The following is a 26,321-nucleotide window of genomic DNA, read 5'->3' on the forward strand; positions in this document are numbered from 1 at the left end:
TTCTGAGACCTGCAATCTTTAATTTTTAATCAGGTACAAACTAAAATAAAACGAAACTTTTTATTTTATCAGGTAAGGCCCACTAAGCTATATAGCTCTTTTTCAGAAGTGACCTGGCCACAAATGATAGCTAAACGGAGTGAAAAACCAGAGGACCAGAAAAAAAATCCAAGTGACCACAGAGGACATGCAAACTCCAAATACAAAGGCGTCTGGATCAGGATCGAACCCACAAACCCCTGTATGCCAAGCGAGGTAGTAGTTAACATCTCGCCACCGTGGTGCCCCACAGTAAAACAACAAGCCTGTGCGGCAAGAGAATCCTAGGACTCGGGAGGTACAGACGAATATGTGAAAAGGTTGGATGGGAGAACATCTGCAGAATATGACAGTCATAACGACTCGTAAATACTGGACTGGAGCATGGCAGTCATAACGACTCGATACATAGGTGGTAAGGATCAAAGTTACAAATCACATTTATAAATGTGTTTGTATCCAGCACTAATCTTCTGCTTCAGGATATATTTTGAAGGAAGATTTTTAAGAGCACCCCTTCCAAAACTGATAATAGACACACACACAGCAGGAGCAGACGTCAGCTGTGCGGGTGGATGGAGGGGGTAAAGACAAATATCCCCCATGTAGCCTTAACAGACTTTAGGAGCAAGTACTGTTCATGAGCACCTATGAAGGCTGATATGGCACACGAGGGGGTGGGTGGCCAACACCACGCCCGGCTACCTCTGTCTCCTGAGTGGCGATGTTTACTCACTGCACGAGGTACTAATTTGAGGTTGAGTCGACCTAGGGGAGGCCCATGACTGGTTCAGATAATCGTCACTGGTGTTGGCCGTGAGCGAGAATCAAACCCGGGTTTGCTGGGTTCGGAGCGCAACGCGCACTAACCGCGACACTGCCGCTCCCCCACAACGTACATACACGCACGCACACACGCAAGCATACACACCACCGCTCCCCACAGCCGAGCGGGTGGATGGACAGGGCAGCAGAGACAGACAGAGAGAGAGAGAGAGGAGAACGCACGCGAGGGCGGCCGCTGTCTCACCGTCTCGGCGTCGACAAACACCGTGGGACACTCGGCACAGGAGAGCAGAACTTCCAGGGAGCTCGTGAACTTCGAGCCGATCCCATGCAGCCCCTCACCCAGGAAACTGGCCACGTCGTTGGTGAGCAGGCAAAACTTGCTCTGAATGCTCTGCACACCACACAGAGAAAATGGAACGGGGTGGGGGGGGGGACGTTTCAATAATTGCAAAACTGTCCTTTTAAGGCAGTGGTTCTTAACCTATACTAGAGCCTGCACCCCTTTGGTTCTCAGCAATGGCATCTAGCACCCACCCCCCCCCCCCCCCAGGGGGTGCGTGCATGCACCCCAGGTTAAGAACCACTGCGCTTTAGGGGAAACCGAAAAATGTGCGTTGCGTTAAATGTCTCCAAAATGCCAGGATGATTACTGCGTGGAATAAGACTGCCACTATGTCACGATGTTTCTGCATTTAGATTATGTATAGGTTACAATTTACTCCAGAGTTGTAATAGTGTCATATGTTTTAACATAAAAGATGGCAATAGAATACAAATTTCATTGGGAAATTATCAGAAATGTTATAATTATGCATTGCCCTTTAAATCAACATGAAACTAAGACAAACGTAACAGCGCGTTGAAAGTTGTGCACAGGCACAGATAACCAACACATTAGTCATTCATATTTCATGTGTTTAGTTTTTTAATCATTACAGAACTGCGTCGGGAACACAATTATGGCATCCTAGATATGGTTGCCACTTGCCCTGATCTTCCCATTATCATCCCCTCTTTGAAGTCGCTGTTCTGGGATATGTGCAAGTGTTCCAAAGAAATTGGCCAACCCGTATTTTGTCAATTGCGTAACAGCACCACTGGAGACAATGCATGTTCATGCAATTATACCCTCTTCCGGTATTGTAAGATATTATTCTTTAAACAATATATGCGACAAGTCAATTTAACACAGAGACTTTCGCGACGAACATGTGACGGTTTTGTCACCTCGGAGGTGGCAACCCTAATCCTCCTCACGGCTTTGTGATGGCGGTGCTGATGGGGGCGGGGGGGGGGGTAGGATGGGGACGATGTGAACACCTGGAAGAGGGCCGAGAAGACGAGGAAAGTGTAGACGGCGCAGGAACCATCAGCATCGGCCATGAGCTGGGTCAGGTGGCGGCGCCACGTCCCCTCGGCGTCGTCGCACGGCGCCGGGCAAAACGCGGCAAGGATCGCCGAGAAGAACGGAGCAGGTGGCGGCGGTGAGGCTGTCTCGGGCTCACTGGTGGGGTGATCGCGACAGGTTTTAAGAGGAAGCAGGGAAGGCCAGGGGGGTGTGGGTGGGGGGAGAGCATACACACATCAAATCGGTTTCACGTCTAAACAATCTTCGCCGAAGCAACGTGACTCAAGCAAGGTTTATGTCAGACGGGGTGAGCCTGATAGTGGAAAATCGCGAATAACGAGCACATGTGGTTTAAAGAAAATAATCATAATGGAGAAGGAGACAAGAATTTGACGGTTACATAATGGTGGTGTGCGAATGCCACCTCTCACACTTCACATGTGTAACAGTACTCTTGGGTTCTTTCGGTAAAGTCACGTAGAAAGAAAATAAATTAAGTAATAGAACACTACGTTTCGATTGCAACACAAGCAACCATCATCAGGTAAGAATGAATGAGAAAACAAACATAGCAAACTCAGAAGTAAAGAGCAAAACAACACAGAGAGTCGGCTAACACAACAGTCACAACACCCTAACCTGGTTGATTACGTTCTTCCAAAGATTGCTAAATTTGAGAGAGAGACAAAACACAGACACGGAGACACATAGACATACATGTGTGTCTCTGTGTGCGTGTCTCTCTGTGTCTCTCTCTGCTTGTGTGTATGTCTACGTGTCTCTGTGTCTGTGTTTTGTCTCTCTCTCAAATTTAGCAATCTTTGGAAGAACGTAATCAACCAGGTAGGGTGTTGACTGTTGTGTTAGCCGACTCTCTGTGTTGCATTGCTTTATATTTCTAAGTTTACTATGATTGTTTTCTCATTCATTTGTACCTGATGACGGTTGCTTGTGTTGCAATCAAAACGTCGTATTCCATTATTATTTAATTTATTTTCTTTCTACGTGACTTTACCGAAAGAACCAAAGAGAAATTCCTGTGGTCACGAAAGCTTCGAATCTAGTATGAGTAACACTACTCGTAAAATAATTAGTTTAATAAAACAGAGAGAAGAAGTACCCTAATTATCAGCATATGTTTAAAGTGTTGGCCACTGCAAGTTGCCCAAGTCACATCAAACCACACTTTAAGATGAATACGATTTGGTGTAAACGCCAAATACTCCAATAGACAAAGTAATGTATCAACGCTCCTAATGTTAGCAGGAGAACCACCCCGAGCTGTCCTGGCCAGCTGCATCATTTACATTCATCACCAGCCATGGTCAATCCACTGCTGGTTGAAGGCCTCCTCAAGCAGCAGCCACCTGTCATCATCCAGCACATCAACTGATTTCATCACTTCATCTCCTAGGAGGATTGCCCCATTACATGGCTGTCACTCCGTTAGAACTCTTAGCTAGCAGCCACCATCCCTTCTAGCGACGCGTGCTGCCCAAGCCCTGGGTGTGCATAAGAGCCTTGCTGAAAGTGACTCATTGAGCAAATCCCAGATGTCTCTGGGTTTGACCGAGAGGTAGAAATTCCACATTGCCATGTGGTGGAGTCAACCACATGTAACCGCTGATTCATCACAAATTACAAATATTTTTGTTATAACATGAGATGGATGACAAGCCGAATTGACCCCATCCCTCTGGTTACAACTCGAGAGCTCTAACCACAGCTACACTTCATCACATTGGAATGCGTACGCAATTCAAAAATAAATGAAAGCACCTCCGATTAGCACGGTTGTCTACGTACAACATACATACATTGCTGCTTTGATTGCTATTAATAAGCGCGTGCATGCGCGTGCTCGTCTCTGGCACGAAGTCTGCATGACAGCCGCGTGCACTCACTTCCACTGCACCGACTGGCTGTCATCGTCGTCATCGCGGCCGTCGTCTGAGTGGGGGGAGGCGAGGAGGTTGTCGGTGATGTCGTCAGCGGGATCGCCGTCGCACAGGAAAAATACGGTGGGCTGGACGGTGAGGGACTCCTCGCTGTCCACGGCTTGCTCCTCCCGCTGCGCCCTATCGCAGGCGTCGTCGCCGGCCACCTGCGGTCAAGAGGTTCCGCGTTTAATTCATTCGTTCGATTCCGCACCCCCCCCCGCCGCACCTCCGATTAGCACGTACGGTGTGAAAGTAGTTCAATGTACGTACAAACATGACCAATGTCGCCATCCCTCTCCTGACTATCCGTTAATGCCAATCCAGTTGGAAAAAAAGGCAAACTGTCTCCCCGCTCTAATGAGAAAAAAGGGATTCACTCATCTTTGTTGGTCACAAAAAGGTGGCCAGTGGAAATTCTTTGAATCCTATAGCAGGGGCCCATCTCTCCAACACATGACCACTGTTGACTGTGCACAACATGGTGCTCGAGATCAGTTTATGCTTCTACGCCAAGTATTCCCTTTGAGAAAGATATCCCAGGGTGAGGTCGAGGAAATAAAATTGTCTTTCTGCCCAGATGAGCATGAGCTCGTGCTAATCACCATTGGTAGCCCTGAGCCAGTGGTGTAAATTCAAAATTATAGACTGAGCAATCATTGGAAAGATGTCATCAACCACTTTGAGTCATGACTTGATTTGTGTCTTCTTGTCAACCTCCACCGTCAGCAGTGTGGGTGTGTGGAGCGAGGTGCAATGCTTTGATTGGTGTAGACCCTACTGCCGGTGTCGGGGCCCTCTCCTACATTAACATTAGCTGCCCCGCCCCCATCTCTAAACCTTTATAAACAGCTCCTTGATTGGTGTAGACCTACTTCCGGGGTCGGGGCCCTCTCCTACATTAACATTAGCTGCCCCGCCCATCTCTAAACCTTTATAAACCGCTTGCCGCCCTCAGAGGCTAACCTCCCTGTTCCTAATGACGACCGCTTGTGTTGTGATCGAAACGTCGTGATATTTGTATTGACTTCATTTTTATTATTTTATTGCTATTATTTTTTCTATCTACGTGATTTTACCGAAAGAATCATAGAATATTAAAAGTTAATGTTTACTTCCCACAAATTGGCACTCATTTCATGAGCTTGGAGGGATGGACCAAGTATACGCCTGAGTAGGATTTGAACATGTAACCATACGATTGCTAGCGCATGTTTTTGAACAGTGAGCTACTGAAGATCCTCTTGATTAAAGAGGGCACACCCACACACTACACACAAAGGCTATGCCCCACACTTGCAATGTGTGCCATGCGTACAAACAAGCTTCGGAAACAAGAGCACCGCAATCGATGCACACATCTAGGCTCGCTTGCATTACTCACAAAGCAAAGAAACAGACATACACAAACACTCTATCTTTCATTAACCCAACTCGAATATCCGAACGTCAAAAACAGGCACTTCCTCATTTATCACACTGAAAGCTTTAAAGAAAGAGAATATTAAAATAAGTCTGTAAGCTCACATGCTATATTTCCATCAGATTTAGTCTATTTTGATATCAATCAATTACAATTAATTTGGCTGGGTGGCACTGTGGCAAATGTCCTTGATTCACAATTAGAAGATTGTGATTGTAAACCCGCAGTGGATCCGACCCATTCAAACTCTGGTGCTAATTATATGAGCACCATTTTGGTGGAAGCCAAATACAGGCAACCTATGAATAGACTGGCCCATGTCATGATGTGGAATTTCCACCACTTCCCAAGGGCTGCTGACAGAGAGGAACGTCAACCTATAGCTTGATAGGGCAGGAATAAATGTCGATTTTTTTTTCTTCCCCCATTTAGAATTTCTGGCACATGGTGACCTCATGGCGAATGACGTAGGCAGCTTCCGTAACGGAAGACTCCTGTGCTCATTCCTCCACAAATTGATGGGCAGTTGCAGAAATAAAAATAGCATATCCATGCAAACGGACTCAATTGGCTAGCATGTCACCTGCTAGGCCATTCAGCCACCCTATATTTGATAGTACGTCGCTGAATAAAACATGGCATTCCGATAGCACTTTAAAACTTCGACGTGTACAATGTGCCAATTTAAAAAGGGTAAATAAAAATATACAACAACCCAATCATTTCATGCCGAGGCATGCAAGTTCCCAGTTCGATTCCAATTTTGTTTGAGCATGCAACTCCGAAAAGGTACCGGGGCAGCACTAATAGAAGCAAAAATGATGTGGATTAAACGATACCAACCTTTACAGAGGGCTTCGTTGAAAGTTGCAGGTTTTGGAGAAAAATTCTGTAGCTTCAGGTGACTGTCTTCATTACGTCGATTAGAGGTTCATTTGCAAATGCAGCTGGCTAGCTTTTTTTGCACCAATCATGCAAGCTCAGAGTTATGCAAGATTTGAATCGATTACAAAGAACCACCACCCGAGGGAAAATCAAGAGGTAGGCAATAGCTTTTGATCGACCCTCATTTTAGGCACTTTATGCATGGGGTTTGCATGCATAAAAAAATATATCCCAGAGACCAAAGTCTGAAGATATGATTGGGTTATTTTTAAACAGTCGAGGATGAATTAAAGGCACATGGCTATATGTTTTGGTTCCATGGCATATTTGTTTAACACCTAATAACAGATATATTACTTAAAATTCAATTGGCAACATTAATTAAAAACATTGCTTTTGGCACAATGCAATGTAATGATTGCATTTACACTAAAATATGTTACATTTCAGTCAATTTGATACGTACATATTTTAACAAATTACGAATTTCATAATTGGAACAGCCTAAAGTACGCAAAAAAAAAGCTGTGCAGAATTCAAGTTTTTTCCAGCATGCAGGTTGAAGGAAATTTAAGGGACTCCCACGTCACACGTAATATTCACAGATTATATTGAAAAATGCATCCTAGATTATGCAAAAGAAAAGCAAATCAAGAGTTCATCTGCAAAGCTTCCCAAACACACAGCCCTGAACACCAAAGAGAAGCGTGTATATACACGGAAGAGAATTTACACAGACACAAACACAGATAGGAAGGGATAGGGTAATGAGTTTATAGAGGCCCAAGCAGAAAGCTATCCAACCCACTGATCGCCCACCTCATGCCCAAGCAGGCTAGCCACAAGATCGCTGCTCTGTGCATCTGTTTGCTGAGTATAAGAGATGTCCTCTCCGGGCAAGTCATGCGCCAACTGTGAAGCACAAAGCAGACATGACGGGTGAGTGCCGTGCAACCCGTGGGGGTAGGCGCTTCTTCACGGTGTGCGTGGCAGTGTCCACCGCTGGTGTATGTCTCACGTGGATCTATTTTGTGTTATATTAAATTTTTTAGAAATGTATTTTTTGGTTCCCAAATTATGTTATTGTATATCTTTTTTGTTACCAGGTCAAGCCCACTGAGCTGTACAGGCAGTCCCCGCGTTATGGAAGGGTTAGGTTCCTGGGAAATATCCATAACCCGAATTTTCCGTATGTCGGAAACGGAACAAATTTCCCCCAAAATCAACACTAAAATCCCATATTCGTAAATAGCTGTGCCTCCCCTACCCAATTACTGGTTCGTTTTATCTTAGCATTGTATCGCGCTTTCGTGTTTTCTATTGCTACCTGTATTATATTGCTGTACATACGTTCTGCATTTTTACTTTGATTATTTCATTTGATCGAATATTTACCCAAGCACTACCCAAAATTAAACTAATGGCACCATATGAACCTTATGGCGGAACCCCGGGGCCCCGAATAAACGTAAGTCAAAATCGTAATTAATTATATTTTTTGGCGACTGTCCCACAGCGCGCATGAACGCTGCGACGCACCAGAAATCAATCCTCTCGTTCTTCACCAAGCACCCGTCGTTACCAAAACTGCCGTAGTCATGAACAAAACTTTGATAACCGCATCGTGTACAGCTCGTCGAGAGGAACAGATTGCCGTATCGTTCGCCTTCAACAGACATAAAATGACGTCGCAACGCAGTTTATGCGAGAGCCGGGGACTTGTGGGACCCCGGGGTCCCGCCAAAAGGTTAATATTATACTGCACTGTGTCCAATTGTTTATAAATACTACGAAGCGTAGAAAACAATCAATTACATAATGCTACAAAAGGAAAAGAGACGATGTGGTGGGTACAGCATACTCAGGGTATCAATGTAACAGCGTGACTTCAAGCTTGCTATAAAACAGTACACCACCGCCTTGGGGAATATGCGGCCCTGCCTTACACCTCGCAACCGCTGGATTAAATCCGCAACCTCACCGCGCTGCACTATTTATGCCCGCGTAACTAATGCAGACATTTCCGCGTACTGGGAGCATTTCTGTAAAGTCGGGTCTCCCATAAAACGGAAACTGCCTGTACAGTTCTTTTTCAGAACCGACCTGGTCACAAGCGATAGCTCAATTAACTGGCTCATCATGTGGACATGTATAGCAGCCAAGTACTCTAAAACGCACGTTGTTTCTAATTGTGGGGGGCTGCGTGTGAGATGGGGGGAGATCGGCGGCAGGAGGAGAGAGGGGGGGCGGGGGACATCGATAACAAAGGAGGGCTTCGCGTCCGGTAAGGGGGAGAGAGAGAGGGGGTGGGGCATAGATAATCGGTGGCAGGGGGAGAGAAAAGCTGTGTTCGTGAATGCGACTCAAGAGTCGAGAGAAGCTGCTAACATAGGCGGGCAGGAAGGGGACATCACAGCCAGTTATGACCTAAACTGATTAATAACGTCCTTCCAATGATTGCTCAGTTTGTACCTATCTACTCGGTTGAAATTGTGTCTGTGCTTATATATCTGGATGGCTTCATGGACACATCTTTGATGGTAACCCGAAGGTTTGCAGAGTACCTTGGTCTCGAAAAAATCAATATCATGTGAGCCCACCGCGTTAAAACAGTGATCAGCCACGGCAGAGGTGTTGATTCTGCCGTGTTTCAAATCTGCCTTGTGTTCGCGAACACGGTCCGAGACATGTCATTTCGTTTCCCCAATGTAACTGCTGCCGCAGACACAACTTAGTTTGTAGACACCCGGGTATTGCATGTCAGGAATCACATCCTTCACAGATGGGATCAAATCACGGATTTTGTGTACTGTGTTGAATCGAACCTGGATCTTGTATTTGTTCAAGATTTTGGAAATCTTTTTGGTAACACCTGCTATGCATGGCAAGATGATGGTTTTGATTGGGTCCTCAGATGATTGTCTCCCCATGGTTGGGGATACAGCTTTGCGGATTGTGCGGTCTGAATATCCATTCATCTTGAGGGCTTTGTGTACGTGCTCAAGCTCACTGGCTAGGTGGTGCTGGTCGGAGATGCCTCAGCAGTCCGCCTACTGTATTGTTTCACCTGAGGACGATGGCTTGTGTTGCTACGTGACTTTACCGAAAGACCCAAAGAGTAAAGAGCCATGTTTAATTGTTCCAAGCACCAGACATTGTTCCTCCATACACTGCAAAAAAAAAGGTTTTCTACGGAATAACAATTTTGTTCCAAGTAGATAATAGCAGAAGTCAAAAGGTTCACATTGTCACAAGCACCACTTATTGGTCCGTCATCCACCTCGGGAAGAGTCCCCTGAAGCACCGGTGATTCGAGCGAAAGCGAGCGCAACAAAAACAACAAGGCCCTCTTCTCTGCGAGCGCTGCGCACCTGCGACTGGGTGAGGATCTGGCTGACGGTTAGTTGATCCTCCTCGCTCGACTCGTCCGTGTCGTCGGGGTTGAGGCGGTGCAGGCTGGGCGTGGAGCCCGCGAAGTTGGACTCCTGGGCGGCGGGCGGGCCGTCCTTGCCGATGCTGTCGAGCGAGCGACGCCGCACGCCCCAGTTGAAGTTGTCGACGCTCTCGCCCTGCGGCCGAGTCAAAGGGACGCCAAGGGCAGAAACGCGACGGTGAGAGGGCACTGGCGGCGGAGGGGTGGGGGGGCCTTCATTTCAAGTACAACAAAAACGACAACAAACTATTTACTTTGATAAAGCGGCAAAAATGCCACCTCAGATTATCACGGTTTGCTACGTATGGTGCGAAATAAGTTCACCATACACACGTACATTTTGGTCTTGCTACCCCGATGTCACCATGATACCACAACGACAGTCGATCAGTAGGCCACATGTGGTGGGATAAAGTGTGAGTACTCCCTCCTTCTCCAAGGCTTTTGCCTCGAGTGGATGAGTAGGCCAAAATACCCTGAGGCCCTTCCATTTCACAAAATGGTGGCTTCAGCAACATAATGCCAGGCTGCACCTTTACCTTTTACCACCATGCCATGACCTACTCCTTACCGTAGACTAATGGTGTGGTTAAGTAAATCAACATTCCTTGAACGCCTGACAGTGTAAAACCGATTCAATGGCAAGGATGCCACTCGCCAAACGCATGTGGCCGCGGACTGCATCTGATCAACGTGCGTGGTGATGTCACGAACCAACCTTGAAAGCGCAGAGGCAGTTAACATAACACGGGGGGCGGCGGGGGGCAGCGTGACAGATGCACTGACAAACGCAACTCGGCAGAAAGCATGCATCACTTGCGACGAAGACGGCTGACCGAAACGTGAGCTTACCTGTAGCTCCTGCAAGTCAGCGGGAGTGAGGAGAGAAGGGACCGCGTTATTACGGAAACGAGGAAGGTAAAACAAACGTCCCAAATCGAACCGAGCATCGACCACAACGAGGAAGTACGAAAGGCATCGAATTCTTTGGGAACCGAATCCCGCTCATGTCCCTCAACAAGTGTTCCCAAGGTCATCGTCATGATCGTCGTCGTCATCGTCATGCACCATTCCCTCTTGGATCAAATCTCCTATTATATTAGTGCAACTTTGTTGTTCAGTTGCAGCTGCAATTAAATGAATTCTGTCACCTGCCAAAATATAATTGTTCCAACATTTCTTTCAAAGCTCTGTCGGAGCGTGTATCTGCTGTAGCAGACATCCTGTGGCTAACTGTATCTATAATAATAAGAAGAGCCACTCATTTATGAAGCACCTTTCATGTAGAAGTATCTAAAAGTGCTGTGCATAAAAATAGGACTACACACACAAGTATAGATACAATTAAGTATCTAGAAGAGTACTTTTCGTTAAAGTCCATTTCACTGCCTTGAATTATAGGCTTCAAATAATGTTTGACTTCCCATATGAATTTCACTATAATTTGGTCCCTGCCATTAATACTCATAATCATCGATGACCACGCCTTCGGAATATGTAATTTCCATCATTGGCTAAAGGCCACCAATGGAAATGAACATTATTCAATGCTTATTCAAGCATGGAGACCATAGAATATTGGGAAATGTGGCTTTAAATAATCTATACTACTAGACAGGCTGTTTTTGGTTCAACAGGAAAATGACCGAACCAGGTTGGCAGCAACAGGCCAGCACGCCTTGTTAAAGAAATACCACGAGTGGAATCTGGTAGAAACCACCATCGTTGGATAAATCAAACCGAGTATGTAGCACACACGGGTGAGAGATTGCCGGGGCTATCCCAGTGCGTTTGCGGGTAAATAACGCTGCAAACACGCTTGCCTTCATATGCATCGTGAAGATGGTTTTAATCTGACAGCGAGTGTGGGTGGGAACGTCCTGTCGACTGTGAGAGTTGCATTTTATTTAGTCGTGGCCTTTTGTTTAGTCCCCCATCATTCTGACTTGCTCCATTCCTTGCTGTGGCTTTCAAGAATTCCTCCCGTGCAATGTATGTCTGACCGGCGCATAAGCCATGGTGGAATTTCTTTGCATTACAACCCAAGGCTGGCCAACTCGCATGGCGGTGTGCCGTGACCAGGCTTTCGGGACGGGCAGGATCGCCGCGGGGTCTGCGAGCGGGATTGCTCTGCGCCTCCAGCCGCCCCGCCCCACCCGTGCTATGGCATTCGTCTGTGAAAACTACTGGATATTTGTGCAAAAGAGCTTTATAGCTCATCGGATTCCTTCAGTATAAATACATATTCTAATCCATAACCTACTTCTATAATGTGGGCATCGAACGAAGCAAAAGTAAGCCAAAGTGTTTCCTTGCACAAACAGTGGGAGAGCGGTCGTCTTGATTCTTGATGCTCAGTCGTCAACATTCCACTTTCCCATGACAGGAGCCGGTGCATCCAAAGTATGATCACTGGCCGTGGTATGGGAATGTGAACCTCAAGAGTCACTGAAAAGCTGCCACATTGCAAGTTTGAGCATGAGACAATGGCTCAATTTTCACCCGCAAGGGAATGATAATCATATAATTACATCATCATTAGACCTCCTTTGCCAGTACCAATATATAATAATAATAATAGGGTTTTCCCCCTTTTTTTTGGCAACAAAACTGAAACCTTATTACAAGGATTCATGTTACTGCATTAACCACAATACTTGCAGTCATAATGCAAACAAAAAACATACTATGATAATATATGTGGCATTGTCCTTGAAACTGATTGGTCCACACCAAGGGACGGCTTTCTTTTGAGCCTCGACCCAATTGGTGCTCGACCAGATGACGCCAAAAGGCCTTTTGGCTGCAAGTATTGTGGTTAATGAAGACATGAATCATTGTGATATGGTTTCAGTTTTGTTGCCAGAAAAAAGGGGAAAAACCCTATTATTATAATTTCAATCAGATTTATAATGCACCGTAGTCAGAAAGACATCGAGATGCATAACATGAATGGCACTGAGAAAATGTAACTAAACATTTTGAGTCTGGTCTTAAAAGCACCAATTGTCACGGCTGAGCTGACTTAAGTTGGCACAGACTGTTCCAGACCATGGGGCTGCAGATACAAAACTTTAGTTCTGCTCTCCTAAGCTCAGTGGATTTCACACAGAGCAACCCTTCTCCATAGGAGATGAGTGTAGCTTTTGTGATGATACATATGGGTGGATGGCATTGCTCAGGTAGGTTGGTTGACCGGTTTCTCTTTGCTATGAAATCGAGTGCTTGCGGACCTTGAACTGGACTCTCTCGAGCACCGGTAACCAGTGCAGAGCGACTTCAAAGGGTTTGAAGAGCTCGCAAGACGTGGGGGCCAGGCAAACGGTTCTGATTAGGAGGGTGTTCTGGAGACGCTGGTGGCGTTTGCCAAGATGATTGTTGACTCCGTACAGCAGGAAGTTGAGATAATCAAGGAATGTGGAAACCTGACTACAAGCGACGGTACTGCGGCATCCTTGTCCGATGTCACGTGGCGCTCGGGTGTGGTGAGCGCATCACCGGATTAGCGCGCTGATGCGTGATTCAAAGGGCGAGACGTCTGTCGAGTGTAACACCCAGCAACTTGAGATTGATACGTGTTTCTACGGAGCTTGAGACAATGGAAACTGGCACATTCAGACGTCGTAACTTCTGATGAGAAGCAAGGATCTTGGCCTCGGACTTGCATCGCTCTGGGACGTTTTTTTTTTGCGTGTTCCGTCGCGGTGCTGTCCCGCACAATGCGAGACGCCTCACTCCACATGTTGGCAGTTCCTGAAGAAGCTCCCGGCACGTGGAGCCAAGCATCTGACATCGTGCCAAACAACATGCGGGTACGACCCGGAAACACATCATCGACGGAACTATCATGGGGAAAACGCGTTCAAACCTTCACATCAATAGACCAGACACCGACTTGACCCTTTCTCCTACAGGCACCACGAGCGCACGTGTCCCATGCGGACTCCACTGCAGCACGATGACCCCACCGGCACCGCACACCAGCCAAATGTGTTGCCGGCACCGCCGCTCGGCCAGACGCGCACAACGCAGCCCTCACCTCCACGTCCTCGAGCTCCACGTCCAAGAAGTCAAAGTCCTTGAAGACGCCAAACTGCTGCTCGCTAGTCGTGTCTTCCGTCGACTCAATGTCCTGGCTGCCGGCCTCCTCGCAGCTGCCGCCCAGCCCCGCCTGCTGCTCCAGCAGCTCGAGCTCCCCGTCGGACGAGAAGATCACCTGTAAGGTCACCCCACGCAGGCCCGAGCATGCACGTGTCAACGATGGGCCACGTGTTCATGCACATGAATGGGTTAGTGCTCATGTCAACGAATGGGCTTCTGGTCATGACAACGAATGGCCATGTGTTCATGTAAACGAATGGGAATTGTAGCTGTTAACTTTTACCACAGAGTTCACGGTCAAAGGTCAAACAAGTTCACCTTGAAGTGTATACCTTGTGATGCGGTCTCATACAGAGTCCAATTGTCTCCCTTCTCGAATGAGTTGGGCACGGCGCTCGTGTTCGTTGGGGGCCCTGAGTAAGTGGTTAAGAGTTGCACACAGCTACGATGGGCGTCAATCTAACCACATGATGGGTGCCTGTTGACTTGCCCACCGACCCAAAGATAATAAATCAGGGATCAAATCTACAACCCATGCAACTCGTGAATCAAGTTCTCTTATCAGCGCCACGTGGCCACATTAACGAATTGGAGCCACTACGATGGGTGCAAGGGCTCACTACTCACGGATGGGTTCTTCGTCAGGCCAACCTTTTCACCGCAAAGGGACAGTACGTTCACCAGTCGCTCTCGTACCCTCCGCTGTGAAACAAAGCCGGGCAAAACGCGCGAGGCCGGGGCTGTTAAGTCAACACTTTGACACAGCGCAGAAGTATCTCACTGAAACATTGAACTACACAACCCTGGCACTATATGTGTTCCTTTTAAATGCTTTGTATTTTCGTATCAACTTATTTTGCATTGTACGTAGCGAACCGTGCTGACCGGAGGTGAGGGGGAAGAACAAGGTTACGTTGTTTAAATTCATTGTATGTTTTTTTTTCTTCCCATGTGCCTGTTAATGCCCTCCCCCCCCCTCCGCCACCTCTGATTTCTGCACCTGATTGGGTATCGTGATTGGGTTCAGTTATTAAATAATACACATAACTAATTACTAATCTACAACTGATTACTAATCATAACAATGAACTGATTACTAATCTATTATATAATTACAATATCCCCCCCTCTCCGCCTCTGATCTCTGCACCTGATTGGGTTAAATGATGACGGCACCCTGCTGCTCTATTTAAGATCTGGAGCAAGTGAGGGCTTTACCATTCTGGCAAATTGCCCGATGATGCTGGATGTAATTACCAGCGAAATGTCGTACTCAAAAATTGTAAATGTTGTGGATTCACTCTTCAACACACCGGTGGGCTAAAGTAGTGAACTATTTGTCTTTTGTCAACATGACACATTTTTTACTGATTGGCCGTGTTGGGTGGTGGAGGGTTGCGACACATTTATAAATAACGCGATCTAACGAAAAAACCTTTATTATGAAGAGAGATGATTAGTGGGGAATAATAATAAGTGATCTGGCTTGGTGGCAATTTGATTCAAGTTTTTGACTCTCATTCTTACGCATCGATTGCCTTATGAAAAGAACTGGCCTCTATATTATTGGGTCTTTTGGTAAAGTCAAAGAAAATAACAGAAAAATAACTGGCCCCTGTCACAAAAACATGGACTTTCCATTAATGGGTTAAGTCTTCCAGAGGAAATAAGCACTACTCGCTATGACTTCTTTGAACGTGGGGACGAACTTGACCTGACCTGAATGATCACTCTATGCACGGTGGCGATAAACGTCCCCCACTAGGTGTTTCCTGCCAACCTGCGACAGATGGGGTCTCTTCCAACCGACGTGGAGCAACGTCCCGGTCCCAGTTCCGGATCCGGCTCCCGATCCGGACGAGGCGGAGGAGACGCTGCGACTGACCGCCATGCCGCGCAGGAGCCCGTCCGGCCCCAGTCGACCCAACCGATCGTCCCGCCGCTTCCCAACTATCGGGATCTGAGGTTCGCGAGCCACGACAAAGACCCCCGTGTAGCCTTAACAGACTGTTGGGGCAAGTGCTGTTAGCGAGCATCTATGAAGGCCAGGCACGGCACACAAAAGGGGTGGGTGGCCAGCACCACGCCCGGCCGCCTTTGTCTCCGGAGTGGCGATGTTTTTACACATCGTCCTCGGTATTCAATTGAGGCTGGGTCGACCTAGGGGAGGCCCAAAATCGGTTCAAATAATCAGTCACTGGCGTTGGCCATGAGCGGGAATCGAACTCGGGATGCTGGGTTCGTAGCGCAGCGTGCCGCACGCTACCGCTCTCCCCGTTGAGAGAAAAATGCACACGCGTGCGAATGAACATGCATGCATGCACACAAAAACATTCATACGTGGAGCCCCCATCGCCCAGAATGCTCCCAATCTCAGAAGATCCTGAAAGTGCTTGGATGGAAGACCACCCATGCATGACAGCTGTTAAAGGCGATAGATTGGTCGGCTGTATCGTCGGCAGCAGAGAGCTGAGTGGAAAAAGTATACTTCTATTGCATTTCTACGCAACGCAAAATCTTACTAACCAGCAACGGTGTGAAGTATGGTCAAATAACCCCCACGACCCAAATCGTGTGGTGGAGGCCCTCATCAACAGCGGACTAACAATGGCTGTACATTTACATGAGTACTTGTACTGATCAAGATCGCTTGAACCCACGTGTGAAGCACTACCACGTATTGGTGCCTCGCAGTACGGGGAGGCAATATATTATCTCGGCATACGACGATCTCGACATGGTGCGAAGACATCGTGAATGCACACTTACCTCTGTGATGTCAAACTGGAACTCCAGGGTTTTTCCAGGCAGACCCTTGTAGGCATTTCCCGCAACAGAGCTGGAGGCACCAAGGCTGGCTGATCGGCCAACCACAAGCTTTAGGATATTGAGTGCCTCTTTCCAGTGCGGGCTCTGGGGATAGTCAGAGTAATAATATACTTTATTTCTATGATGCTGCTATGGTGTAATGGTCACAGCAACCATTGGACTTTCAATCTAGATGTCACTGGTTCATTCTCCTGGCACAGCATTGGAAACAATGGGCATATTTCTTAAATCCTCCAGCCCCTGTTTACCCAGTACTGTAAATGGGTAAACCGTAGTTAATCAATCGGCAGGGGTTCCATGTGGTGGTGTAGTGTGGCAACTCCCACCCCCCCTCAAGTCATCTGGTCAGGGTGGAAGAGTAGGTCAAACGCTCTATGTAGCGTCTCTCGTGCCTACAAATCAGGGATCTTCACTCATTTTCAGAGGGAAGGGGACCGTTGTCACCGATAAGAGATCTTCAGTGGGAGGGCCGCCACACCGCCTGAAAAGGGGTGTTTTCACCATTTGTGTATTGTGTCGGGGGTCGCACATAAGGGGCCGCGCTGAAGGCCACCAGGGGCTCCAAGTGGCTCGAGAGCTTTGCACGAACGGAGGGACCTCTCGCCGGCATTGGCATCAGCAAGCGAGTGCAGGGCCGCACCTTTACCTCTGCTTAATTTCACTCGGTGTGAACTCGTAGGGATGACAAGTCTCTTTTGCAAGAGTGATCTGGATCAACGAGTAATGGACAGTGTTACGCATCTCAAGGACCATACACACACAGCGAGAGAACACGACAGCCTTAAACTGCCTGTTCACACGTGCAATAACAGATGACAAGGAGTTAAAGGCATTTTGGTAAAAATGTATTGTGCTAACAGCTGAAGATAAAAATACACTCAAAATTGGTGAGCGAGGTGGGTGGGGCCAGCTTCTACCAGCTACCAGCGTGGTCATGGGTGACCGACTGCACATTTCGAATTCAATATGAACGCCGGCCAACTCACAAAAAAATGCTGTCGTTTGCCGAAGAGAGTAAAGGTTTTAAAATGATAGTTTAGAGTATTTGGCTGCTATAAATGCCCACGTGATGAGCCACTTTCGTTGAGCTATCATTTGTGATAGGCAGGTCACTGATGAAAAAGAACCATATAGCTCAGTGGGCCTTACCTCGTAAAATTAAAAAAAAGTTAATAGTTTTATAGAAGTAAACAAAATAGGAGCACAACACAGACACATGGCTCATTACTGTGCATTCAAGAAATAAGTCACTGTGGGTGAGAGTAAGCATGAAAGATGTTGGTAATTTAGACAACAGCGAAATATCTTCGGTCTGCATGATCCTACATTTACTGCGAGACGAAGGAAACAACACAAAAGCCAACCACCGTTCCGAGTGCCCCTTGGAGATCTCCCTGCTGGCAGTACGCATACCTGGACATACTTGCTGACGACCTTCATGACTTCTAGGTTGAAGTGCTTGAGGGGAGCGGCCGTGAGCTCCACTTGGCTGAGGAGGCTGTGCATCGTGAGCAGGATGGAGCGCTGCATGCTGGCCAGACCCTTTTCCAGCAGCTGCCGGCACAAAGACAAAGATCCACCCCCCCCACCGTGTAGCCTTAACAGACTGTTGGGACAAGTGCTGCTAGGGAGCACCTCTGAAGACCGGCTGCGGGCACACGAGGGAAGGTGGGTGGACAACACGGAGCCTGGCTGCCTTTGTCTCCTGAGTGGCGATGCTTACACACCTCACCAAGTACTCATTTGAGGCCGAGTCGACCGAGGGGAGGCCCAGAACCGATTCAGATAATCGTCACTGGTGTTGGCTGTGAGTGGGAATGGAACCCGGATCACCGTGTTCATAGTGCGGCTTGCTAATCGCTACACCACCCGCTCCCCAATGCCTGTACACACACACACTAATAACGATCCATTTAGCCTCATGCATTCCAGGGGTAAGGGATGCCGCTGTGGTGTAATGCAGCATAATAGTTAGCGCACAACGAACTTGTCAAAGTAGGTCACCGGTTCGATTTCCCGGCACAGCGGTTGAAACGATGGTGCAGGTTTATTAAGTCCCCCGCCACGCACCTCTGTGCACCCAGAAGTATGAATGGGCGTTGCGATGTATGGGCATCACGTATTGAATGTATGTTGAACTTTTTTCGCACCGTACGAATCCAACCGTGCTAAAATCGGAGGTGCGGATATGTAAGGAAACAAGTGCAGACGCGTGCACGTACACATGGGGACCTTCAGTTTCTCCTTTTTGGCAGGTTGCCTGTTGTGGTGCTAAGCGTGGGTACTCTCACCTATTTCCAAAGCATCACGCTCCAGCGTGGAAGAGAGAAGGCCAAAATAAACCCCCCCCCCCCCCAGTCGTGGGCCCTTCCACCAGCAGTGGCACGAGCAAGCAATTGCAGGTGCCGCGCACCTTCGCTTTTGCCGTTACAGGAGGCACGGGTTTGTGAGCGAGCACCCAGGGTAGGCACGACCGATGGTAGGGGGTGGTGAAGGCCCATATTACAAGCGACCTTTGTATCTCTCCGGGGCCGTTGCCTTACGTTTTGCGCTGATTAGTTATTAAAGGGCCAGTTGACCTTGAGGTCCTGCACAGGTTTAGACACCACTTCCCATTGATGTTATCGTTGGCTGGAAACCGAGCCCAGTTTGCCAGGTTAGTAACGCGAACGAGCCTTTGTGCCACCCCTCCCACCGAAACACACGTACACATGCGCCGCACACTGGCACACGCACACACACACATCCTTTCATTCGTCTTGTGCAATTAATTTCACAATTAAACATCCATCCATTGAGTAAACCTGTAGCGCTCAATTATGCATTCCTGTGTTATGTTTTTTTTACCACTAGAGCAGAGTTCTGCCGAAATCACGGGGCCTTTTCTCAATATTCTCAAAGGGTCTTTTATGTATCAACTATGATGCAGTTGTTAGTTGTGCGTATACACGTTCATTGCTCATTCTATCTGAAAAATAAACCCTCGAAGCAGATCTTGGAAGAATTAAGCGTAACATTAAATGTTTATAGAGGGATTTCTATGCATTCATTGGTGATTAGACTTAAATATTAAAGCTGCATGCAAGAACATGACTTAGGCATGGGTGACTGCCTGATATTAATCCAGGATGACAGCAGGGCTACATTAGTCTTCTGCGAAGGACCCATGCTTAAATAATTTTGCCATAATAAAAAACTTAACTTCGAGGCACATTAATTGCAGTCTCATATTACAGTTTCCCAAGTCTCGCGAGAAAACATCTCACAAAGTGTAAAGCAAATACGCATATATAATAAGGCGTGAAACATATGAGCATATATAATATTGCCTGAGGGAGCTTGCACGGCATAGCGGTTTACACACTGGACTTGCAATCCCAAGCTTGCCGTTTCCATTAAATCGTCCGGCGGAACCAGTTAAAACAATGGGGTACGTTTCTCACATCACCCCCGCCTCTTTCTACTCCGCAGTACCACACGGGCACAGCAGAGTCGGTTGCTCCGCAGCTCCGCGTGTGGCGAGGTAGAGTGTGCTTATGCACCCCTCTTCCAACACATTTAGTCAATGTGGAAGAGTAGTCCAAACAACCTCAAATGTTCAGTTTAACACATAGGGGCTATCATGACCAATATCATCCAAAATGCAGGTTGTTTTGGGTTAGAGCGCGTAAATATGTCGGTAAATCTGGCTGTCGCCTGATGATGCTAGTTGTAAATTACTGGCGAAACGTCGAACTCAGATTGTAAATGTTTTGGATTTTCTCTCCAACACACCGGTTGTACTGTACTAGTAACGAATTGGTATGTTCCGTTTAAGTGACAAACCTTGCTGATTGGCGGCTGTGTTGGGTGGTGACGGGTTCAAAAACACATTTAAATTTACACGATATATCCCAAAAAAAACTCTGTTATGGACCCCTCAAGTTCACTCGAGCAGAGACCTTTTCACCAGCAGTGGCGTGAGCAAACAATCTCAGGACCACACCTCGACAATTCTATGTCTTAACCATTTCCCTTTCCGAGACGTCTCCAAGTTGCAGGGATGATCCTGTTCACCGCTGAATCTCGCAACGCGAATGCGGTTCGGCGTTAATTTTATTTAGAGAGGCGTAGCGCCATTGTTCTTAAAAACACTGTAGTCACCGTAGAGAACTGTAGCGACACGACTGCACTCTATATGATAGCTGGCGCCAAACTGTGCCACGCCCTCCCGCATGGCCTTGTTAGGTACCTCGTTACCGATTAGGTTATTTTGTTTGAGTTTTTCTTCCGATTCTGTTCCGATGACATACACGTATTTACAAATACGTCATCGGAACGTGTAAGTCACCGGAACAGAATCGGAAGACTGATGACGTACATGTCCGTCGTCGGAACGGGAAAGGGTTAATAAGGTCTTAAGCATATATATGGTGAGCATCCGTACGACAGTATTTCTGTGCTGGTATAGAGGAATGCTTCGTCACCTCTGCCAAGTAGCCCACGAGGTTGAGTGTGTAGTCGCCATAGGTGTCGTGGATGTAGCAGCACACCACGCTGATCCACACCGTGCAGTCGCGCGTGTACGTGCGGTTGCTGTACATTGACATCACGTGGGCTAGGTTGGGCAGTTTCGTCGTCTTCTCTTCCAGGCACACCTGCACCCACAAACGGCCAAAGGTATTTTGTTACCAGAGCTGGAATCTTGCCATCGTCAGAGGAAGACCAAAATGTAACGTAATGGGTTTTGTGCAATCATTGGTAACTGGACTGAGACCACTAAATCGCTACACTCGAGAACAAACTTTAATCACTGGCGGCTGTCGGGATTAAAATCCAGGATATCTCAACGGTTCCGGCTCATTACTTAACCCCTTGAGAGCCACCTGGCTCGGTCGGCACAGTCGTGAAAGGCAGACTTTACCTTCGCTATTTTGTCAGCGCACTCTTTGCAGAACGGTGTGGGGTTGTCAAAGTGCAGCACCAGGTGTGGCAGGAGGCACAGGACGTTAAGTGGGAAACCTGCGACGCGCACACACAATCGCACGAAAATCGCAAATGAGTGGAGAAAACGGCCGCAAACCCACTCGGTGACAACGGCACACGGGGTCGTCTTCCACGTTGATTTGACAAATGAGCAATGCAGGGAATACTTCTGATACTTCCTCGCAGGAGTTACTGGGCAATTACGATTAATAAAATAGTCCAATCTGTGATAACACATGGACTACACTAGCTGAAGGCAATGCACACCAGACATAATCACTACAAGTTGCGGATAGCCACTTGGGTTTGGCTGAGGGTGTTTCCTCATTATTTTAATAGACACTGGGGCTCATTATGCGTTGAGGCTTGGGGCTGGGGCTGCTGCTGCTGTATGCACTGCACGGCAGTCATGTTGTTCAAGGAGGGACGGTAATGAGAAGATCTCAACATGGAGTGACAATGCCAAGTCAACGAGAGGCACACTGGCAAAACCACCAATGCCTCTACCCACAGCATCGTGTCGCTATTGAACCATAAATGTGCATCATCAAAATGTTTAACTTTGTAAAAAACCTTCATCTCTAATCGCACAGCTTGGGTTATCTATCATAACAAGACAGGCCTTTTAATGAACTAGTTTATTTTTTCTTATCTTTTCCCTCCACATTATGGCGACCTATCTCGTTGCCTTCCTCATATTATTACGGGTGATAAGATCCAAACACCGCAGTGATGGTGGAGATCTATAAACCAAAAAGCATCGGAGCTTGTTCACACCTGATAATGATAGAATTTGTTTTAAAGTCAAATGCAATTGAGTTGGCCCTTCTACCCGGAAACGTATCATAAATGTCCCTATGTACAAAATAAATCAACGTGCGAGCGCTTGCGTTTCGTACATGTTGTCGAATAAAAAAACACATTGGCAGTTCACAGCTCTTTGTCAATCCACCACGCTGGTCGCTGTGGGCTGCTAACGGCTTGAGGGGGGGGGGGGGAGGAGCGATTCACTCAGTCATCACTCACCACTCATCTTAGCCACAGACAGGAATCGAACTCGGGTCACGGGATGCACAGCACAGTGCCGGAACCGCTGTGCCACTATTCCCCCCCATCGTTATACTGTAATTTTGCATAGTGTAGTAGCTCTGTGATAATAGAGTTTAACTCGCAAAGAATAAGCTCAAATCCACAGCGAGAGGTCAACTCAGCCCATCATGCCTTTGAAATGAATAACAACTTGATCAGGGGTCAGCCGCCAAAGTAACAAGAGCCACTTTTTGAGAATTCGGTAAAAAAAACCCTAAATATTTCAAGAGCGGCAATGCACTGTGGTGGTGAATACAAGACGGTGGTCACGAAGCAGCCCCCAAAGAGCCACATGCGGGTCCGGAGCTGCAGGTTGCCGATCCCTGAACTAGATTAAACCACAGCTTTCCAGAAGACCATGAAGTCTCCGGATTATAAGATGCACCTCACCCCCCCCCAACCTTTACCTTAAAATAAGGCGTGTTTTATAGCGTCAAGAATACGATATATTTTTGTTACAGTATGTGTAAATGTAGGGTAAAAGTATATTGTTTTAAAAGTGACCATGGACAAAGGTGAGGCACAGATTCGCAGCCCTCACCTGTTGCCTGGGAGGCGTCGATAACGGCGACACGGGAGACGGGGGTGAGGCGGCTGAGCAGGCGTGTCGTGAGCTCCACAGTGGCCTGGGACGTCAGCCCCTTGAGCAGCAGCAGCTGCAGGCCTGGGAATCCGGCCCACCGCAGCTGGGCCAGGGCCTTCTCCAGGCGCTCCCACACCTTGCTACTGGCTCCATCATCCAGAGGTAGCGCGTGGCCTGCGTCAGTGGTAGGAGCCCAATGAGGGGTGTAGGGACGGAAAAGTTATCTTTTTTTCACATGAACTTGATCTTACTTTTTTTGCGTACGGCATTTGAAAAGTGACCGACAAGTCCGCAAAAAAAAAATCCAATCCCGATGACGTACATGTACGGCATCAGAATGGAAAAGGGTTAACAAAAAACAGGATGACCAATGTCCTAGGAACATTAACAGATATACCAGGACAGCGATTTCAAATAGGGGATGTTCCTGGGAAGACAGGGCAAGTGGCAACCATGTGCAGAATTCCATTATTGTGTTCCCAACGGAGTTCTTAAAACTAAAAAAAAACTAAACTATTTTTATTTTACCAGGTAAGGCCCACTGAGCTATATAGGTATTTTTAAGAAGTGACCTGGCCACAAATGATAGCTCAACGAAGTTGCTTCTCACGTGGAAATTTATAGGAGCCAAATACTCTAAACGCATGTTTTTGAATGTGGAGGCAAAAACCGGAGAACTTGGAGAAAAATCCACAGGACCATGGGGAGAGAGACATGCAAACTTCAAATATACAGCAGGATTCAGGGTCAGGATCTAACCCACCTCCTCCATACCAGGTCGAGGTAGTTGACATCTCGCCACGGTAGTGTCCGATGCCAATTGATGGCATCAGGAGTTGCTAGATGTATAGCGTCCGTATCTCTTGTACATGCGGTGAATGGGCAGCGGTGTCAGATTGCACGTTGACCCCGATCATAACAGGGCGAGACTTTCATTTTTGAAGGAAATAGCAATTAAGCACAGCCTTGTTTGCCTTATATGCAGGCTGATGCCTGGCAATGAAATTATTGACGAAAATATTCATCAATAAAACTTTTATTTTAAATTTTAAATCAATGACATAGTGGGTGAACATCATCAAGCATGGCGATGATTACAACTACCCACCAGGGACTGAACGCCAATGAGACAAAGTTTATCCATCTTAATGAAGATAGTGTCGAAGATAGGCAAACTTAGCCAAATTATTAGAGACTACATTGCACTGAGGAAGACCAAAACATGGTAATTGTGTATTACAGTATATATGAAGATGAACCAAGTTCACCGATGGCTGACCTGAAACGCCAGATTATCAGCCATGGTGAGATGTTAACTACCGCGCCTTGTTTACAGGAGGTCGGAGGTTAGATCCCGACCCTGATGCCTGCTGTATATTTGGAGTTTGCGTGTCTTTATTTTTCTCTCCCCGTGGTCGCATGGAATTTTCTCCAGGTCCTCCGGATTTTCCCTCCACATTTAATTAGCTGCTGGCCCTCAGTCTGGTTACCAAGAATTGCATAAAAACCAAGCATATTAATTTTGGCTTTTCACTAAAATATGGCAAAATTCCAGCTCTCAGATTAGAAGACACAAATTCCACCGCAATGTGACAAACTTTGTACTAAACGTGAACTCGCACCGATTTCCACCAAAAATGTTTACTTTTTTTCGTTGACTGTCACTTAAACGAACATTTTTTTTCTCTGAAGCAGAGTACGTGGGGGGAAAGTGCTGCCACCCACATGTACATATTATGAAAAAGAGCTAATGCAAGAAATGTCATCTGTTATATATATCTTTCCTTTGAGGAAATGTTTTTTGATGAACGTGGGAAGGTTTTTTTTTTCAATTGTGCTTGTGAATCACTGCCAATGGAGCATCACCAATTATCGTCTTGGTTCTTTCGGTAAAGTCACGTAGAATGGAAGTAAAATAATAAAAATAAAACACAATAAAATAATTTTATTATGAATGATAAATAAAACATAATAAAATAATTTTACAATGTTTTATTTTTATCATTTTATTTATAGTTCATAATAAAATAAATGTATTATGAATTATAAATATATCGGTAAGAGAGGGGGGGAGGAGCAATAGCCTCTAGTTACAGGAGCCCTTTTGCCCACTATAGCAATTGTTTCTTGGTGTGGTTGTCCCCACCTGATGACGGACGCTTGTGTTGCGCCCGAAACGTCGTGATTTATTTTATTTTATACCTACGTGACTTTACCGAAAGAACCAAAGAGTATGGAATTCCTGCAGTCACGAAAACTTCAAATCTAGATTGTATTTGTAAGCTTCACGCTCAAATGACCATGAACAGCACTCATTTATTACGTATGTAAAATGCTGTACTGCCCTTGGTCAAGCTATTGCTGGAGGACTGCCCACGCCTTTTCGGTCACGGGAGACGTTTGACCATACTTCTCCATACCGTTCGATGCCGATGTTACCTGTGGCCGGGAATCAAATGCAGCTCACTCGGTTCAAGTCACAGTTTGCCAATAACTGCTCGAAAGCCATCATCGACCGTGACTTAATCGTTGTCAAAATAATTGCCACGCTGCTATGGTGATGACAGTCATGGCCCACGATTAATGCCCAAATTAGGTAATTATGGTATCGACCCTGGAATTGGGATGAAGGATTGGGTCAATCTTCCTGGAAACTTAAATTTGGTCGTCCATTAATTGAACAAAATATATTGGTTTGACTGCCTTGGGTCGAACATTACCCACATATTTACCACGTGGGACAATTCTGCACACTGATATGTCGATGAGAAGTTACTTCAAGGGCTCTCAAAGGTAGCTTCTGTATTATCTGCTTCTGTGGGCTGTTCCCTAACGTTAATGTTATTATTACAAAGCTTGTTTACCCAGGGACACGATGGGTTACAACTACTCTGGTGAGA

The 26,321-nt window shown here is 46.7% G+C and overlaps 1 protein-coding gene across 15 annotated transcripts in view; it reads right to left on the reverse strand.

Moving 5' to 3' along the window:
- The window catches only part of LOC116942827 (protein furry homolog-like), a 296,076-nt gene that overhangs the window by 16,823 nt on the left and 252,932 nt on the right, over positions 1-26,321 (reverse strand). For 13 of the 15 annotated variants that reach the window (XM_076067514.1, XM_076067513.1, XM_076067521.1 and 10 more), the window contains 13 exons: positions 23,380-23,595; positions 21,688-21,785; positions 21,251-21,421; positions 18,198-18,338; positions 16,725-16,868; positions 15,736-15,915; positions 14,583-14,657; positions 13,894-14,070; positions 9,793-9,990; positions 7,241-7,333; positions 4,081-4,280; positions 2,149-2,332; positions 1,070-1,219 (listed from right to left, as the gene is read on the reverse strand). In XM_076067514.1, coding sequence (XP_075923629.1) covers positions 1,070-1,219; positions 2,149-2,332; positions 4,081-4,280; positions 7,241-7,333; positions 9,793-9,990; positions 13,894-14,070; positions 14,583-14,657; positions 15,736-15,915; positions 16,725-16,868; positions 18,198-18,338; positions 21,251-21,421; positions 21,688-21,785; positions 23,380-23,595 — 2,027 coding nt within the window. Of the gene's footprint in view, positions 1-1,069; positions 1,220-2,148; positions 2,333-4,080; positions 4,281-6,379; positions 7,334-9,792; positions 9,991-13,893; positions 14,071-14,582; positions 14,658-15,735; positions 15,916-16,724; positions 16,869-18,197; positions 18,339-21,250; positions 21,422-21,687; positions 21,786-23,379; positions 23,596-26,321 lie in introns of those variants that run through there. The other 2 variants (XM_076067515.1, XR_012941831.1) reach the window with 2 other exon arrangements.

The sequence above is a fragment of the Petromyzon marinus genome, chromosome 16, assembly GCF_048934315.1.
Source record: "Petromyzon marinus isolate PM22_M1 ecotype Great Lakes invasive population chromosome 16, UKy_Petmar_22M1.pri1.0, whole genome shotgun sequence".
Lineage (NCBI taxonomy): Eukaryota > Metazoa > Chordata > Hyperoartia > Petromyzontiformes > Petromyzontidae > Petromyzon > Petromyzon marinus.